This window comes from Aulonocara sp. 'chitande type north' Nkhata Bay, linkage group LG9 (assembly GCF_057382095.1).
Source record: "Aulonocara sp. 'chitande type north' Nkhata Bay isolate Kocher_YH1m ecotype deep benthic linkage group LG9, A_spYH_male_GT1.1, whole genome shotgun sequence".
NCBI lineage: Eukaryota > Metazoa > Chordata > Actinopteri > Cichliformes > Cichlidae > Aulonocara > Aulonocara sp. 'chitande type north' Nkhata Bay.
The window spans coordinates 33,864,379-33,882,458 of NC_141352.1; the positions used below are offsets into that span (position 1 = coordinate 33,864,379).

The 18,080-nt window shown below is 41.8% G+C and overlaps 4 protein-coding genes across 5 annotated transcripts; 2 read left to right on the forward strand and 2 right to left on the reverse strand.

The window, feature by feature from the left end:
- Positions 1 to 3,768: 3,768 nt before the first annotated feature.
- LOC147322663 (uncharacterized) lies at positions 3,769 to 5,480 on the reverse strand. Its single transcript, XM_086305253.1, has 3 exons — positions 5,454 to 5,480; positions 4,353 to 4,858; positions 3,769 to 3,928 (listed from the first exon to the last, which is right to left on the reverse strand). The coding sequence occupies exons 1-3, from the start codon at positions 5,478 to 5,480 to the stop codon at positions 3,829 to 3,831; spliced, it is 633 nt and encodes a 210-aa protein (XP_086161379.1). The 3' UTR covers positions 3,769 to 3,828.
- Positions 5,481 to 7,851: 2,371 nt separating this feature from the next.
- LOC147322664 (leukocyte elastase inhibitor-like) lies at positions 7,852 to 9,410 on the forward strand. Its single transcript, XM_086307121.1, has 5 exons — positions 7,852 to 7,986; positions 8,367 to 8,444; positions 8,590 to 8,679; positions 8,751 to 8,931; positions 9,059 to 9,410. The coding sequence occupies exons 2-5, from the start codon at positions 8,388 to 8,390 to the stop codon at positions 9,283 to 9,285; spliced, it is 555 nt and encodes a 184-aa protein (XP_086163247.1). The 5' UTR covers positions 7,852 to 7,986; positions 8,367 to 8,387; the 3' UTR covers positions 9,286 to 9,410.
- Positions 9,411 to 9,741: 331 nt separating this feature from the next.
- Positions 9,742 to 17,964, reverse strand: LOC147322665 (transcription factor 7-like 1-B). 2 transcript variants are annotated; one of them, XM_086307186.1, is made up of 4 exons: positions 17,920 to 17,964; positions 17,674 to 17,826; positions 10,375 to 10,531; positions 9,742 to 10,239 (listed from the first exon to the last, which is right to left on the reverse strand). In XM_086307186.1, the coding sequence occupies exons 1-4, from the start codon at positions 17,928 to 17,930 to the stop codon at positions 10,105 to 10,107; spliced, it is 456 nt and encodes a 151-aa protein (XP_086163312.1). In that variant the 5' UTR covers positions 17,931 to 17,964; the 3' UTR covers positions 9,742 to 10,104. The 2 variants fall into 2 exon arrangements, with proteins under 2 accessions (XP_086163312.1, XP_086163311.1); XM_086307185.1 differs by lacking the exons at positions 17,674 to 17,826; positions 17,920 to 17,964 and adding exons at positions 10,701 to 10,797; positions 13,270 to 15,011.
- LOC147322666 (serine/threonine-protein kinase pim-1-like) lies at positions 10,901 to 17,503 on the forward strand. Its single transcript, XM_086307080.1, has 9 exons — positions 10,901 to 11,879; positions 12,283 to 12,525; positions 12,660 to 12,812; positions 12,934 to 13,028; positions 13,166 to 13,213; positions 13,317 to 13,535; positions 14,551 to 14,731; positions 14,818 to 14,988; positions 15,078 to 17,503. The coding sequence occupies exons 1-9, from the start codon at positions 11,819 to 11,821 to the stop codon at positions 15,167 to 15,169; spliced, it is 1,263 nt and encodes a 420-aa protein (XP_086163206.1). The 5' UTR covers positions 10,901 to 11,818; the 3' UTR covers positions 15,170 to 17,503.
- Positions 17,965 to 18,080: the final 116 nt, after the last annotated feature.

The following is an 18,080-nucleotide window of genomic DNA, read 5'->3' on the forward strand; positions in this document are numbered from 1 at the left end:
GCGTTTGATGGATGTTCTTTGCATCAAAGAGCTACGAGGAAATCCCAGAGAGTAGAGACAGGATATTATGTGAATCAGCATGAATGTTGTTTGTTGTTCAACAGATAAAAACAAGAAGAGAAAATAGAAACAAAGTAAAAAAGGAACAATTGTTTCTGCCGTTAAGAAAAAAAAATTGAGTCATGGCAGAGACCTGCAGAAGTCTTGAGTCTCATTTGATGACATTTTGTCAGATTGCCTTGTAATTTAAAAAAAACAAAACTGTTTTTTGAGCAAAAGTTCTCCAGGTTTTTTTGGAGTTCTTTCAAAGTTTTCTTATTTTTGGACGTTAGCTGCTTTTTCACTCTTTTTCAGTCCAGTCTGTGCATCTGAACATTTACAGAAAGATTTCTTTGTTTCGTCTTTAGACACTTTGTTAAACGCAGATCCCAGCAGAGTTCGCCTACCTTCTCTCCAACCTTCTCAGGTTTTGTGGATATTATACATGGTTATGCTGAGGATATGTCGGCTACTTTCCACTGGAAATGCCTTTTGGTTAAACTGTCAGCGAGGAATTTGCACTGTTACATTTTTATATAACTTTAATGCAAAAAAAACAGCTGCTTGTTTAAGTGAAAATACACTGATGGGGTTTTTTTCTATTCATGAACAGGAGTGTGATCAGTTTAATAAAAGAAAAAATAACCATAACCAAGATATGAGGGGAAATCTTGGACAAATACAAGCAGACTGGAGCAGCCAGCGTTCAAAACACCGACGTTCAAGGTAACAGAAGGTTCCCGAGCCACATCCACCCAGCTGGTTTCTGTGTTTCTTGTGTATTTGTGTACACTGTGACTTCATGGCTGTCTTGGGCTCCAGCTCTTGTTTTGGTGTCTCATTAATTTGATTTAATGTCCTGCTTAGTGATAACATCACTCTTGGCCTCCCTGCACTGGCTTCCAATTGAATTTAGGATTCATTTTCAAGTTCTTTTATTGGTTTTTAAATCTTTAAATGGTCTGGCACCTGCTGAAGCCCTATGTCCCCACTCGTTCGCTCCGGTCAGCTGAGCAGCTGTTGCTCTCAGTCCCCAAATCACGGCTGAAACTGAGAGGAGACCGAGCGTTCTCTATCGTGGCTCCTAAGCTTTGGAATAATCTTCCTCTTCACATTAGGCAATCGACATCAGTGCTGGTTTTTAAATCCAGATTGAAAAAGCATTTTTATTCACTGGCTTTTGACTCAGTGGTTGACTGACTTGTATTTTATTGTTTTTCGCTATGTTTATTATTGTATCGTATTTATTATTCTTATGGTATCTATTATGTTTCTATTGTTCAGCAGTTTGGTCAGCCTTGTGTGTTTTTAAAGTGCTATATAAATAAACAATGATGATGATGATGAACATAGTAACGTGTGTTGGGTTGCTCTGTCTTCAGACTCACTGTCAGACTGATTAGACAGTGAGTCTGAAGGTGAGAGTCCTCACTGCCCACGCCTGTCTTTGGGTCTGACCAACACCGTTTCCTGTGTGTCATTCCCCCCTCGCCTTCCCCCCATCCGTCCTGTCTGCACTGACCTCTCCAATAAAGACAAAAGGCCTCATTTTCTGAAACTCTTCCTATCCCATCACCTTGCGAAGAATCACTTCACCATGTTGATTAATAAGGACGGTGGGAATGGTTTGAAGTCTCGTCACAGAAAATGTGCCAAAGGCAAAGAATCTGAGCTTGAAATAAAATGAAATGAAAGATCAGCCCCACACAGGGGTTAAATTCAGATGGAAACTCTTATCACACAAAGAGAACAAGCGAATAAATATATCTGAGTGTGGCCCCTCGACTGTCACAGTGTAGCTGACATTTGATCTTATCATGTGTTAAAGCTATTTTAATTACTGAAGAGAACCAGTGTCAAACTCAGCCCAAGTATGGTTGTACGTTAATCCTTAAAGCAACAACGTTTTTAAAGTTGCAGCGTCATTTTTACACCACACCTAAAATCCCACTAATCGTCCGGGCTCTTCACCCTATGACCACACGCTGGGGTATCTAACACCACATGACCCAAATGGAAACTATGTCAGCTGAAAGAAACCCATCGAAATGTGCAACACTTAAAACTTTGCCTGATTGGAGCATGGCTTCAAATACAGCCCTGAAAACAGACAGGCGGTCGTTGGCATTTCGTTACAAAGTTTCCTTGTTCAAAACTTCTGCTTCATTATAACAACCGAGTGACTGGGATCTACGAGCTGAGCTTGTGTAAGATGTCTGACACTGGAAGCCCAGGTGAGCGGCCATGAAACATGTTTAAAGAACGGCAGCTGTTTTATCATAATTCTGTGGAGAGCTTCATCCTAATGAGGGCTCATGTCCTGAGCAGGGATGCAGAGGAGGAGGAGGAAGGTCCTGGACACATCAGTGGCTTATGTGCGTGGAGAGGAGAACCTGGCCGGCTGGAGGCCCAGAGGAGATAGCCTCATCCTAGAGCACCAGTGGGAGCTGGAGAAGATGGAGCAGCTGCAGGAGGTGGGGCCTTAAAAGATTCATAAAGAAATAAATCTGTTTAATATCGTAGAGGGAAAAATGACTTTTCAGCTCAAAGACCAAAGTGCTATTCTAAAAAGTTTTTTCTTAGAGTACAGACTTTACATGACTAACCTCCCCTCTTCTCCCCACCTCACATTCGCCCCCATCTTTCGTCCAGGTGGAAAAGACCCGTCACCTTCTGGGAGAGGCGGCTCCCGTGGGAACAGCTCCCACCACCAAGTCCCTGAGTGAGTCTCTGTCCCCCAGCGTGAGCTCCGGCACTCTGTCCACATCCACCTCCGTCTCCTCGCAGATCTCCAGCACCACCTTTGAAAGCGTGAGAAGGAGCTGGCCACCAAGGTGAGAAAAACGTGGGCTTAGTGGGCGTTCTTGTTGCTGCCTTCTTCCTTCTCTGCTCGGAGCTGATCGGTCTTGTTCCTGTTGTGTTGTAGTGCCTGCGCCTTCTGACACACACCTTCAATACTGAATACAAGCAGCTGGTGAACAGCATCAGTGACTGCAAGGTGAGAAATAATACAAAGAAATAAAAAAATAGCCTTTCTGTGTCACATCAGGGAGTTCCTATATTGACGTCTACCTCATCCTGCTGTTGTTTCACTTCAGCTTTCTCTCATCTCACCGATCGGACGTGATCCATCCGTGACGAGCTTCAGCAGTGCCACCCTCACCCCTTCCTCTACCTGCCCCTCTCTCTCGGACTCGCGCTGTGGCTCCATGGGCCAGAAGTAAACATATTTTTAGGAACATTGACCTCGATCTGCAAACGGTTATTGACAGGTTATCTATTTGATTCTAACTTGGTGTGATTTGTGTTAAAGGACCCCTGAGAACAGCTCACGTGCCTCCAGTCCCTCCTGCTCAGACTGTGAAAACTTCCCGATGGTTCCCACTCTGGAGACCTCCTACCTTGCGCGGGCTGCAAAAGAACGAGTTCCTGAACTTGGTGCCTGATATTGAAGAAATGCGACCAGGGTGAGTAATGCCATATTAACCCAAATACTGTCACTATGACATGTGTCTCACAGACCAAATGTAAGTCGACACTCATGTTCTCTAGTTCAAGCAGAAATGATGTGGATCGATTCAAATTCCTGAGCCTGGATGATTTCAGCTGGAAACAAACCAACTCTGCTTCTTCTTCAGATAATTCAATTCAATTCAATTTTATTTATATAGCGCCAAATCACAACAAAAGTCACCTCAAGGCGCTTCATAGATACAGAGAAAAACCCAACAATCATATGACCCCCTATGAGCAAGCACTTTGGCGACAGTGGGAAGTAAAAACTCCCCTTTAACAGGAAGAAACCTCCAGCAGAACCAGGCTCAGGGAGGGGCGGGACCATCTGCTGCGACCAGTTGGGGTGAGAGAAGGAAAACAGGATAAAGACATGCTGTGGAAGAGAGACAGAGGTTAATAACAGATATGATTCAATGCAGAGAGGTCTATTAATGCATAGTGAGTGAGAAAGGTGACTGGAAAGGAAAAACTCAATGCATCATGGGAATCCCCGGCAACTATGCAAGTTGTAAACAGTTGTAGGATTAAAGATTATTGAATGTACAGAATGATTATTTACACAGAGCTATACAGTAGTGCAGTTAAGATAAGTGAGGGTGTAGATAGTTTCTACAGAGGGTATATAAAGTGCTAGTGGTTGTGAGTGGTGGTTCACTCCATGTTATTATTGTGTGTTTGAGGGTACAGTTGTCCATTGTGGGGGTGTGTATGTTCAGTGCATGAGTTTAACGTGGGTCAGATGTCAGGAGGCAGAGTTCAGGAGTCTGACAGCTGTGGGGAAGTAGCTGTTCCGGTACCTGGTGGTCTTAGTCCGGAGGCTCCTGTGGCGCCTCCCAGAGGGCAGGAGGGTGAAGAGTCCATGTGATGGGTGACTGGGGTCTTTGATGATTTTCCCAGCCCTTTTCAGACACCGCTTCCTGTAGATGTCCTTTATGGCAGGAAGTGGTGCTCCGGCGATGCGCTGGGCAGTTTTCACGACCCTCTGCAACGCCTTCCGGTCCGAGGCAGAGCAGTTCCCGTACCAGACTGTTATACAGTTGGTCAGGATGCTCTCGATGGTGCAGCGATAGAAGTTCACCAGGATGTCTGAGGACAGGTGGTTCTTCCTCAGAGTCCTCAAGAAGAAGAGGCGCTGGTGAGCCTTCTTGACCAGCTTGGAGCAGTTGGTCGTCCAGGTGAGATCCTCGGAGATGTGGACTCCCAGGAACTTGAAGCTGCTCACACGCTCCACAGCCGTCCCCTTAATGTGGATGGGTGGATGTGGGTCAGCATTCCTCCTGTAGTCCACGATGAGCTCCTTGGTCTTCTCGGTGTTAAGCAGCAGGTTGTTTGTGTCGCACCACTCAGCCAGACGATCCACCTCCTCCCTGTAGGCGGCCTCATCGTTGTCACTGATGAGGCCAATCACCGTGGTGTCATCTGCAAACTTAATGATGGTGTTGGAACCATCAGCAGGTCTGCAGTCGTGGGTGAAGAGGGAGTAGAGGAAAGGGCTCATCACACAACCTTGTGGTACACCGGTGTTCATTGTGATGGTAGATGAGCAGTGGTTATCCAGCCGGACATGTTGGGGGCGGTTGGTCAGGAAGTCCAGTAACCATTTGCAGATGAGGGAACTGATGCCCAGGTCTGTCAGTTTCCTGATGAGTTGTGAGGGGTGGATTGTATTGAATGCTGAACTGAAGTCTATAAACAGCATTCTGGCGTAGGTGTTGTTGTTGTCCAGGTGTGAGAGGACAGAGTGCAGTGCGATGGAGACTGCATCCTCTGTGCTCCTGTTCTGGCGGTATGCAAATTGGTGGGGGTCCAGGGTGGGGGGGAGACAGGATTTGAAGTGTGCTAGGACCAGCTGCTCTAAGCACTTAGCTATTTACAGTTCATAACAAGAGACAAGGCACCATTTCTCTCCTTTGTGTTCCAGTCATCACAGCAGATTAAACTTTTAAAATATTTGCAAATAGTATAAAGAAATATATAAAGAAGTAAAACAGTAATTTATTAATACTTAGAAATACTAAAACTTACATTTGTCAGCAAAAACTGCTGCCATCTGAACCGAAACGTTACAAACCAGCTTACCCACAATCTGTGTATTTTTCTATGCTGGCTACTTAAATTGGCATCCAACAAGCTATTTGCTTTAATCTTTTATTAGACAAAGGCTGACTGGTTAGTTCAAGCTTCAACTGCATCCAAAGGACTGAAAATGTTTTAACACAGTGACTGAACTTGATTGAAGTCTCCGTAGTTTGTTGAATCTGTTTCGAGTGACTTATTTTCACAATTCCAGGAATTTTTAAAAGGCACCAAAAAGCATTACAACGCTGAGCTCGAGTCTGTGGACTTCAAAGGAAATGCAGAGGAGGCCAGGGTCCACATCAACAGCTGGGTGGAGAAGCAGACACAAGGTAAGCATAATGTAACTTTAAATGATCTCCACTGTAAATCCTTGGGGATCAGTTGTGTTGTGTTCAGTTGAGACATTATTACCGGATTGTCCACCGTCCACATTATTTTCTGTTTCCAGTTCTTCCAGTCTAATTTCTATTCAGTATTAAGCAGCATTATCTCTGGGTTTTACTGTTTGGTTTCATGCTATTAATAAAACCATCACAGCAGTATGTTGCTGTAAATAGCAGGCCAATTCTTCTATTCTTATTATATTATGTGATGGGTACTTCTACTTTGATCACTTGTGTCTTTAACATATTTTTATTTTTCAGGCCCATTTAGGATTGGCTGCTATTGATTCTATATCTTTATATTATCTTAAGTGCAGCAGGAAATTCATTCATTGTTTTTATAAAAGCGCGATACAAATACAGGCCATTTATAAATCTACCATCTATAATAATAGGATACAAGGACTTTCTATGAGGGTTATAGGACTGTGGTGCCACCTGCTGGAAATGAGACATCTTAATCCCATTATTTTTGTAGGAGCCATTTTTGGGTTGATACCTCATGTTGCCGCTAGAGGTAACCTTTTTAAGTTTTTTCTTTTTTTTTTAAACTTTATTTAACAAACAATGAGTATACAACATACGAACAGATGAAGTATACAAAACAACAGAACATGAACACAAAAAGCCAAGAGTAAAAGAAAAAGGTAACAATTATAAGAATACACATACATGTATTGTTTTGAGAGCCTTTGTGTTGGTGGAGTCTGATATTGATTGTATGTACATTTCCACATCCTTAAAATAATGACAGAAATATGGTGTTTTGTTAGTAAACTTACATTTATGGATAAAAAATGTAGCTAAAAGTATGAACAAATTCATCATAAAAAACATTTCTCATACTTCTTGGGGAACTTAAACAAACAGAATAAAACATTTTCCCATCGTAAAGAAAACTCCCTTAAAATATGGACAATAACAAACCTGCTAAATTCCTTCCAGAATCTCTGTGTAAAAGAACAGTACCAAAAAAGATGCGTCACAGTTTCTGGATGATCCCCACAGAAAGTACAATTAGTATTTATGTCCCTTTTAAATTTGACCATGTAGTGACTGGCTGGATAACATTTATGTAGAATTTTAAATGAGACTTCTTTCACCTTATTTACAATCAAATATTTATGGGGGACCATCCAGACTGTCTTCCACTTGATATCTGGAACATATCGGTTCCAATAAGATGTTATATATGGGAGAGAGACGATATCTTCTTGGAATAAACTACGTATTCTCTTATTGCTGTTACCAAGTTCCTGTGAAAAGCAGATTTTTCCTATTGGTGACTCAGCTGGATCGGGGAGAGTGACTGAGGCAGATATTGAGCTGTCAGTGTTTTTATATAACATTAAAGTCCCTGAGGGTGTGGCACCAAGCACCACTGAGGATTCCACCTTTTTAAGTTCCTGTATGGTAGGTTTATGTAAGGTATTTAAGGTGGACGCACGTAATCAGCGTCAGGTGTGTTGTTAATCATAAGAAGGCAAAACGTTTGTGACCGCTGCGCTTTTATCTTAAAATGTTTGGAACAAAGACCAAAAAGGACAAGATAAGTACTGCTGGAGTTATTGGACTGTTTAATTAATTCATGCATACCAGAAGCATCGCGTCACCCCCGCTAACAACCACCTCAGTGGCTTCAAGCCTACGCTTGAATTTTTGTTTTTTGTTCCCTGTTATACTGATCATAAAGCTTTTTCACCTTTTTTTAAAATAAAAACCATCTTGCTGTTGCCCTGTTTTCTGATTTTATAGCTGAAGATGTTGTACAGTAACTAGTGCATCTTTGGTAATAGTTAATAGTTTTCATAAATTCTTTTTACCAGATAAAATCAAGGACTTGCTAAGCCAGGATGCAGTGGGTAGCCTGACGAAGCTGGTTCTCGTGAATGCCATTTACTTCAAGGGCAGCTGGAACACGCAGTTTAAGGAGGAGAAGACTGCTGATGTGCATTTTCGACTGAACAAGGTAACAGTGCAGAAAGGCAGCATAGGATGGTGCAGTTATACTTTGATCTGTCATACTACAAACGAGCTGTGGACTTTGCTGAATGAGAACATAAAGCCTGGAGCTCTGAGGGGATAAAATCGTGCTTTTAGGACGATCACTTTCCAACTTTATGCAGTTATGCAATGCAGTTTATTATTCATGTAATATCCAATAAGTTCTCAAATAAATCTCAAACAACAGCACAACACAAACTTCGGCTAACAAGAACAAATTGTGTTGTGACGTGTGCTCTACATCCAAATCCACTCAATGGCTGGAATAAAACCATGACAGAACTTTTTGAGATCATTTTGAGACTAAACACAAAAAACATTTCTCTTGTCTCCCCTATTTTTCAGAACGACACTAAGCCGGTGAAGATGATGCAGCAGAAAAGTAAATTTCCTTTTGCGACCATTCCTGAGGCCAACTGCAAGGTAACATCCATCACTTTCAGCTTATTACAGGATTTCACCAGCATGATCTAAAACTTGTCTTTTACAAATATCAGCCTAAATTTCTAGATTAGGAAGTCAGATCATCTTTGATGGAGTAATAAATAAAAACAATGTTTCTGGACAGATTCTTGAGATGCCGTATAAAGGAAATGACCTCAGCATGCTCATATTCCTACCTAATGACATAGAAGATGATACCACAGGCTTGGAAAAGGTAAGATGCACTTACCAGTACTTTAATGTCCAGTTTCAATCAGACAAGCTAGTGACACTGTATCCACACAGCTGGAGAAGGAGCTGACCTATCAGAACTTTGTGGACTGGACTCGCCCAGACATGATGAGCCCCAACGAGGTTGATGTCAAGCTCCCTCGATTTAAGATGGAGGAGAAGTATGACTTGGAGAAAATCCTGACCAACATGGGAATGGAGAACGCTTTTGACATCTACAAGAGAGACTTCTCTGGTGAGAAATATTGCACCAATGAGACACACTGAATCAATTATACAGTTATATTGAGAGCACAAAAACTGCAAAACATCATCTGTTAAAGAATAAAACACAACTGATTTCTGGGCTCTTCATCTACTAGGAATGTCTCCAGCAAATGACCTGATAGTGTCCAAAGTTGTCCACAAGGCTTTCGTGGATGTAAATGAAGAAGGAACTGAGGCTGCTGCTGCCACTGGGGTTGACATGGAAGTCCGCTCTATAACGATTCCCGCTGAGTTTGTTGCCGACCATCACTTCATCTTCTTCATCCGACATAAACCCACCAAGAGCATTCTCTTTGTGGGCCGGTACTGCTCACCCGAGTAAACACGAGCTGACATTGACATGAATTAAACATAAAACATTATATACAGTATAAGATTTTGTAAGGTAAACCTAGTTCATACAAATGAAGTAAAGAAAAGTTATTAAAACAAAACGTGCCTTGCTGTTTATTCTTTCAGTGTCCCACAGTAGCACATTTCCTGCTAGGAAAATGTCAGAAGTCACATCATTTCTGTAAATTGGGAAGTAACTGTAATACATCAAGTCACCTCTGTCTCTTGTTACCAGGACTTTTTAAAATGAATGGTACAACATGGAAAGAGGCCCTACACAAGAGTTTAGCTTTGAGCTCAATATGCGATGATCCTTTCAGCCATGACATCTCTGACATGGGAAACCAGGGAATTTGATTAGAAAATGGTGAAGGATTTTCTTTTCAGTTAGAAACTGGATTTGTGTAACATGGTGGTGAAAAGCCCCCAAAGAAAGCAGCATATGATCAGTCGCTATATTGCATTTAATACAAACGTCCTTCGTGTATCCTTTGAATACAGAACAGATCATTTCTGATATCTATGAGTAAACCCAACGAGCACGTGTCCCAAAAGACCCCACAGTGTTTTTATCTGGCTTTTCCCTGACAGTTAGTGGACACTGACAGATGTGTGCTGAATATGAAAGGAAACAAAAGAACTAAAGAAGGTTTGCAGTGTTAAAAACAAGAACTACATGAAGGTTGTTTCATCCTGCTGTAACTTATGACAGAAGCATCTTTTGTTTGTTTTTTCATTTATTTACACAAAGACAGATGTTGAAATAACAGGAGTAACAGTTTAATTCAATTGAAATCAGTCCAATCGTCTATAATGAAATTATTGTTGGACATACATAGTTTTCTTTGGTCGACCAGGCTGGATGCTCTTTGGCATGATTCTGTCTTTCTGTTTCAGCCTGCTTGAAATATCTGGCTTTCTGGTCGTTTGAAAGCGACTTCCACTGTGGACAGAAGATCATAAGAACACACTGTGAGCACTGCTACTACACATAACTACAGGACAGCTGGGACACATGCAAAAACATGAGCAGACAACATTAACAGATGCATAAATGTATGCAGAGTTACACACTTACTCTCTGTCCCACCACTGCATTTACGGCTGCATTTCCAGGGATGTTGAGTTCAGCAATGACCTTTGGCCTCTGCTCTTTGAGATAGAGCATGAAGGCATTTGGAGGCTTCTTGACGTATGGCCCATCTTCATCCTGCTGGGCTGGGCACTTTCTTTTTCTTCAGGAATAAAACACAGAGTAAGAGCACATGTTAGCACTGTGTACAACTGTGAGGGAAGCAGTTCAAAAACACGAGACAAGCTGTAAAACTGAATGAAATCAGGCACCATTAATGGATCATTACAATAATTCCTGCAGACATCTGCAAACAAATGACAGATACTTGCAGATCAGTGAACCAAAGCAGCCGAGCAAACTTAGTTTGGAGTGGAGGTGTTAGGTGGAGGAGCAGGAGTGACATAATCATACATCTGTACACCGTTCCTACACAGATGAAGGGAGACAGATATGAGATAACAGGAAGAAGTTATGAATATAGAGATGTTCAGCAGCTGTGTTCACTCCAGTGTTTGTGTGTTTTACGTACAGTACTCCAACAGGACGCAGGTTCTGGAGCACACAAAACACACAACAGGTGACGAGACAAGCTGCAATACTATCATCTATCCACTAGGTGGAAGAATTGATCAGTAGAAAGAGGAGATGTGCTCAAAACGACATTCATACATAGATTTATTCTTCTTAGTTAGTCTTAAGAATTAGGATTCACTGACAGTGAAGAAGTTTCAGACGTGCACTCGCGTTTCCCCTTTTGCCTTTTCCTGCTCCAGCCAAGTCCTCCGCCTGCTCGACATCTCTCCTATTACCTTTTATTACGCTTGCACTCATGCCTTTGCCTTTCACCACTTCAAAACTGCGCCTTCTTCAATATTACCTTCATATGCTCTCTTTGCTTTTCGCCTTCCTCACTACACTAAGTACCATTTTTTAACGCTGTGTACTCACTCTTGCTAAGTACATGTGAACAGATCTTGAAGAAAAAAAACAAAACAAAACATACTTTTCTTTTCTCTTCTGATACTATTGAATGATCCTAACAGAAAAAAACAGAGTTAACACTGACTTAATAAAAAAGTGTTATATTTTATCTCAGATAAACTAGTCAGTGTTTATTAGTGTTTGCTCAACTAGAAGTCTTCATAGTAGCATCCACACATCAAGTCTTTAAACAAATAATGAAAGGATAATGAAAGAAAGTTTAATGTGAAATTACTGAATTATATGAAATGCCAGAGTGTTTTTCTTTAAACTACTTGGGACACTGCCTTTTAGTGATGTCACTAAAAGGCAAGGTTCTAATGTTGTGTTGCCATAGACTCCGGAGTTTACTTTTAAAGCTCACTTACAGAACTGACTTATACAGCTTAGTTAGAAAAGTCAAGCATCCAGACATTTGAAGGACTATTCACTCATTAAGGTGACATTTTCTATTTTAAAAATTAAGATGAAAAAGGAAACAAGAAAAGTTACGACTGAGGCAGATAAGAAAGATCCAGGAGATCAAAGTAAGTAAAAAATAAAATCCCCTAAATAACAGAATGTACATTTCTAACAATGTTGAGGCTCTGTGTATAAAATGATTCATTTTTAGAGGATTTAAATCCTGGTTTTGATTGAAACTAACCTGAGTGCAACATGTCTAATCAAAGAAAGGTTACTGGGGCACTTTGTCTTTTGGTAAAATAATGTGACAAGTTTATTCTTGGACTGAGCAGTGAAAACAGAGCAACAAGTGTCATCAGTATCTAGACTTAGTAGACCTAGTATGGTGTTGGTGTGTTTTTTATCAAAAGGATAAACTTGTTATTATATTGTAAGCAATACTAATTTAAAATTCAATGACATCAAAATCCTTCTAGTCCTGATGTCGAGCGCTCTTTTTCACTAATGTGTTGTTGTTGTTTATAGATTGTAAGAGCAGGATGGCTAAAAGAAAGGCCAGTCCTGAAAAAACGACCCCCATAAAAAGAAGGAGGGTCACTGAGCAGGCTGGTCCTTCCACCAGCTCAGATGCTCATGTGGTCGGGGGAGTCAAGCGAAAGGTCCAACAAGATGAAGCGGGGACAACCAATACAGCAAAAAAGCGTAAACTTCTTGAGCATGTGAGCGGTGACAAGGGGCAGGCATCTTCCTGGTTGGACACTGGTAAAGGTAGGCTAATTAGTTGAGTGAGGGGTAGATTAAGTGTACATCTGGTTGCTAGTTTGAAGATATTAGTGTTTGGGAGATATTTGTGTCTATTATCTAATAAGCTGATGTGCTTTTGGTGTTTTCCACATCTGCAGACTGCAGCATAGAGATTTCAGAGAGCTGCAGTAAAAACAAAAAGGCTGGCAAAAGGAAAGCTGCGGGAGACACCAGGGACCCACCTAAGAAAAAGAACGTGGACCAGGACAAAACCAAAACCGTTGCCAAAAAGTCAGTGGCTGAACAGAAACGTAAGTAGCAAGCAGCTTAGCTTTTATATTCAGGTGAAGAGCAAAATGAACATTTAGGGTACAGCAGAGAGTAATTTGTGTGACAGCTGTAGTAAAACCCAATTTGTGTTTGTCTGTTTAGGTGACTTCCAAGCAAGATACGTGGAGGAGCACCGGCTTGGAGAAGGAGGCTGTGGAGCAGTGTTTGCTGGCTACCGCATAAAGGATCATTTACCAGTAAGTGTTCAGATGGTGGTAGTAAGACAGGCAGTAATGCAGATAAGGGATAATATCGTAAGCTGAGATGTATGCTGTTTTACACCTTTAATGATGTCATACTGAGGAAATGCTCATCAATGCCCTGTGTCTTTTAGGTGGCCATCAAACACATCCCAAAGGGGAAAGTGTACTGCAAAGTGAAGGTAAATGTGCAAGACTTGAATTGTTTTTACATTAGTGGATTGCATGCAGCGTTCACCTGTGGAACGTCTGTGCCTCATCATCCACTTTGTTGAAATATTTCAGGATGATAACGGGAAGAATGTGTCAGTGGAAGTTGCCATCATGCTGAAGCTTGCAGCTGAAGCAGATGGATCAGTGGAAACATCAGCCCCAGTGTCTCTGTTGGAGTGGTTTGACTTTGGCAGAGAGCTGATCCTGGTGATGGAGAGACCTGTCCCCGCTGTGGACCTGGATAAATACATAGAAGAAAATGGAGGATTTTTGCCAGAGGACAAGGCCAAGGCAAGTTGACTTGCCTTAGAAGAGTCTTAGACTGTACATCATTCAATCAAAGCACAGAGTATTAGAGAAACATTAACCCATTGATTGATTATTGTCTTTTTCATCGTTTCCAGGTAGGGCTGGGCTATATCATACCATTCACGGTAATACCGGTGTAATTTTGGGCAACGATAGGAAAATGAAATATCGCGCTAGAATAGGTAAAACGCGCATGCGCAGTGCCTATGTTTACATACGCAGATGGCGGTGACGCAGAAAGAGAAGAGCAAAAGTGGATCGTTGAATGAAACGGATGAACCAGAACTGGTTTGTAAAAATGCTGCAACTTTAGTGGTGTGGAACTGGTTTAGCTTTCGTCCGTCAGATACACAACAAAGCACGATTTTTGGTAGCGCATGCTAGCGGGCCGCCGTTATTACCGTGTTGTTTGGAAAATACGGCACACTTAAAATCAATCCTTTGATTTTTCTGAAACTCGACAGTGCCCCTTATAATCCCGTGTGCCTTATGTATGAATTCTGGTTGTGTTTACTGACCTCAAAACGATTTTATGTACACGGCGACTTTGCTAAGCTACAAAGCCGCACCGCTCGATGGATTGTCGGAGCATTACAGCTATCGTAGGCAGGCGCCTCGCGGAGTGATACGTACTGCACCTCAACGTGATATTACCGTATTGTGTGTGTATAACCTCTTTTTAAGCTTTGTGGATATTTTACATGGTTATGCTGAGGATATGTCGGCCAATTTCCACTGGAAATGCCTTTTGGTTAAACTGTCAGCGAGGAATTTGCATTTGCACTGTTACATTTTTATATAACTTTAATGCACATAAAAAAACAGCTGCTTGTTTAAGTGAAAATACATTTATGGGGTTTTTTGCACTAATAAAGTTGTGGCGTTGTAAAGTATTTTGTCTAGTGTCAGTTATATCGTCAGTTATATCGTTATCGCAACTTTTCAAATGTATATCGTGATAAATATTTTTGGTCATATCGCCCTGCTCTATTTCCAGGTCATTCTGAAGCAGCTGGTTGATGCTGCGAAGCACCTGGAGGATAAACACATCTTTCACCGGGACATCAAGAGTGAGAACATTCTAATTGAGACCGGCTCAGATGTACCGCGTGTTCGTATCATCGACTTTGGACTGAGCTGCTTTGTTAAGGAGCAGTCGCAGTACCGCGTCTTCTATGGTAACATATTCTGCTCTTGCTCTTCACAGATGTCACAATTTTCGCCTTTTGTTTTAGAAGAAATTGCAATTGTGTCTGTTTATTAGGTACAGAAATTTACTCCCCTCCCGAGTGGTACGGGCGCAGTTGCTACAGGTGTGGACCCACCACGGTATGGCAAATGGGAGTGGTTCTGTACGAAGCGCTTCATGCCGGGGACTTTAACACCACGAGCTTCCTCAAAAAGCGCCTGAAATTCAAAAGACATCTGTCCAAAAGTAAGAAAACGTCACACTTCAAGACTGACTGATGGCTTGGACCACTGGAACTATCATCTTCATGTTTTTTCTCTTTCCTTTCTTTCCAGACTGCCGGGATTTCTTGGACGCGTGTTTAACCAAAGTCCCGGAGACGCGGCCGACGCTGGAGGAGCTACAGCATCACACTTGGCTGAGATAAGCCTATCACACACACACACAAACACACACACACACAATTCAGACGTTATCATTTATGTGTGATGTATGAATTACCTTTCTTTTTTTCAGGAAATAATTTTTTTTAATTGGCCCACTTTAAATTTCAGTGTTTTGGAATTCCTGTAACCCCCCCCCAGCCATCCCAGGAAAGGGGATCTCTCTTTGAATGGGCTTTCCCGAGGTTTCTTCCCGTCAGTCTGGCCCCCCCAGGGGAGTTTTTCCTCGTCTTCATAGAGAGCTTGGGCTGGCTCAGGAGCTCCATCAAAACTGTCTTTATTTAATTACTCTAATGTAATCATATACTTTAAAGTAATCAAATAAAAGACAGTAAAAATCTGAAGACTTGAAGTAAACTTCCATTAAAATAAAACTTGTTTAATTCATCTTTGCTGAGGATACTGTGTTATTACTATTTCAAGGATTATGTCAGAACACCGGATACTGGTACCCATCCCTACCCATCACTAGGGAACAGAACAAACCAGACATCAATTACAACAAAAATGACACTGACCCAGCCAGCATGACTCGTCTGCCTTAAGAAATGTTTAGCAATATTACAAATTGGGTGATATGCCTTAAAGTAGCTTCTCATGTGTTCAGCATTGTCAAAGGCTACATTTTAATTAAAACCACAATCTAGTAATGTTCTGTCTTTAACCTTCCTAATTTGTTTTTTGTCCTAACCTAACACTAAATTGCCAGTGAAAACAAAAGTTACATAAATAAAGAAGAGTAAAGAAAATTACGGTCTTTTTTTATTGTAACAGTTTACCAGTGTACAGTTTGGTTTGTGACATATCTATCTAATAGACTCCAATTTGTGCATGTAAATGGAGAGTCCTCTTCACACACTGAGGTTAATTATGGAGTTCCACAGGGTTCAGTGCTAGGACCAATTCTGTTTACATTATACATGTTTCCCCTAGGCAGCATCATTAGAAGACATAGCATAAATTTTCACTGCTATGCAGATGACACCCAGCTCTATCTGTCCATGAAGCCAGATAACACACACCAATGAGTTACACTGCAGGAATGTCTTAAAGACTTAAAGACCTGGATGGCCGCTAACTTTCTGCTTCTTAATTCAGATCAAACTGAGGTTATTGTACTCGTCCCTGAAAAGTTTAGAAATATGGTATCTAACCAGATTCTTACTCTGGATGGCATTACCTTGGCCTCCAGTAACGCTGTGAGGAACCTTGGAGTCATTTTTGACCAGGACATGTCCTTCAACGCACATATTAAACAAATATGTAAGACTGCGTTCTTCCATTTGCGCAACATCTCTAAAATTAGAAATATCCTGTCTCAGAGTGACGCTGAAAAACTAGTTCATGCATTTATTGTGTGAATGTGTGTGTGAATGGGTGGATGACTGGATATGTAAAGCGCTTTGGGGTCCTTAGGGACTAGTAAAGCGCTATATAAATACAGGGCATTTACCATTTATTACTTCCAGGCTGGACGACTGTAATTCATTATTATCAGGATGTCCAAAAAACTCACTGAAAAGCCTTCAGCTGATCCAAAATGCTGCAGCAAGAGTCCTGACAGGGACTAGAAAGAGAGAGCAGATTTCTCCTGTTAAATCCAGAATTGAATTCAAAATCCTGCTCCTCACATACAAGGTCTTAAATAATCAGGCCCCATCTTATCTTAATGACCTTGTAGTACCATATCACCCTATTAGAGCACTTCGCTCTCGCTCTGCAGGCCTACTTGTTGTTCCTAGAGTATTTAAAAGTAGAATGGGAGGGAGAGCCTTCAGTTTTCAGGCCCCTCTTCTGTGGAACCAGCTTCCAGTTTGGATTCAGGAGACAGACACTATCTCTACTTTTAAGATTAGGCTTAAAACTTTCCTTTTTGCTAAAGCATATAGTTAGGGCTGGACCAGGTGACCCTGAATCCTCCCTTAGTTATGCTGCAATAGACGTAGGCTGCCGGGGATTCCCATGATGCATTGAGTTTTTCCTTTCCAGTCACCTTTCTCACTCACTATGTATTAATAGACCTCTCTGCATTGAATCATATCTGTTATTAACCTCTGTCTCTCTTCCACAGCATGTCTTTATCCCATCTTCCTTCTCTCACCCCAACCGGTCGCAGAAGATGGTCCCGCCCCTCCCTGAGCCTGGTTCTGCTGGAGGTTTCTTCCTGTTAAAAGGGAGTTTTTCCTTCCCACTGTCGCCAAAGTGCTTGCTCATAGGGGGTCATATGATTGTTGGGTTTTTCTCTGTATCTATGAAGCGCCTTGAGGCGACTTTTGTTGTGATTTGGCGCTATATAAATAAAATTGAATTGAATTATCTGAGGAAGAAGCAGAGTTGGTTTGTTTCCAGCTGAAATCATCCAGGCTCAGGAATTTGAATCGATCCACATCATTTCTGCTTGAACTAGAGAACATGAGTGTCGACTTACATTTGGTCTGTGAGACACATGTCATAGTGACAGTATTTGGGTTAATATGGCATTACTCACCCTGGTCGCATTTCTTCAATATCAGGCACCAAGTTCAGGAACTCGTTCTTTGCAGCCCGCGCAAGGTAGGAGGTCTCCAGAGTGGGAACCATCGGGAAGTTTTCACAGTCTGAGCAGGAGGGACTGGAGGCACGTGAGCTGTTCTCAGGGGTCCTTTAACACAAATCACACCAAGTTAGAATCAAATAGATAACCTGTCAATAACCGTTTGCAGATCGAGGTCAATGTTCCTAAAAATATGTTTACTTCTGGCCCATGGAGCCACAGCGCGAGTCCGAGAGAGAGGGGCAGGTAGAGGAAGGGGTGAGGGTGGCACTGCTGAAGCTCGTCACGGATGGATCACGTCCGATCGGTGAGATGAGAGAAAGCTGAAGTGAAACAACAGCAGGATGAGGTAGACGTCAATA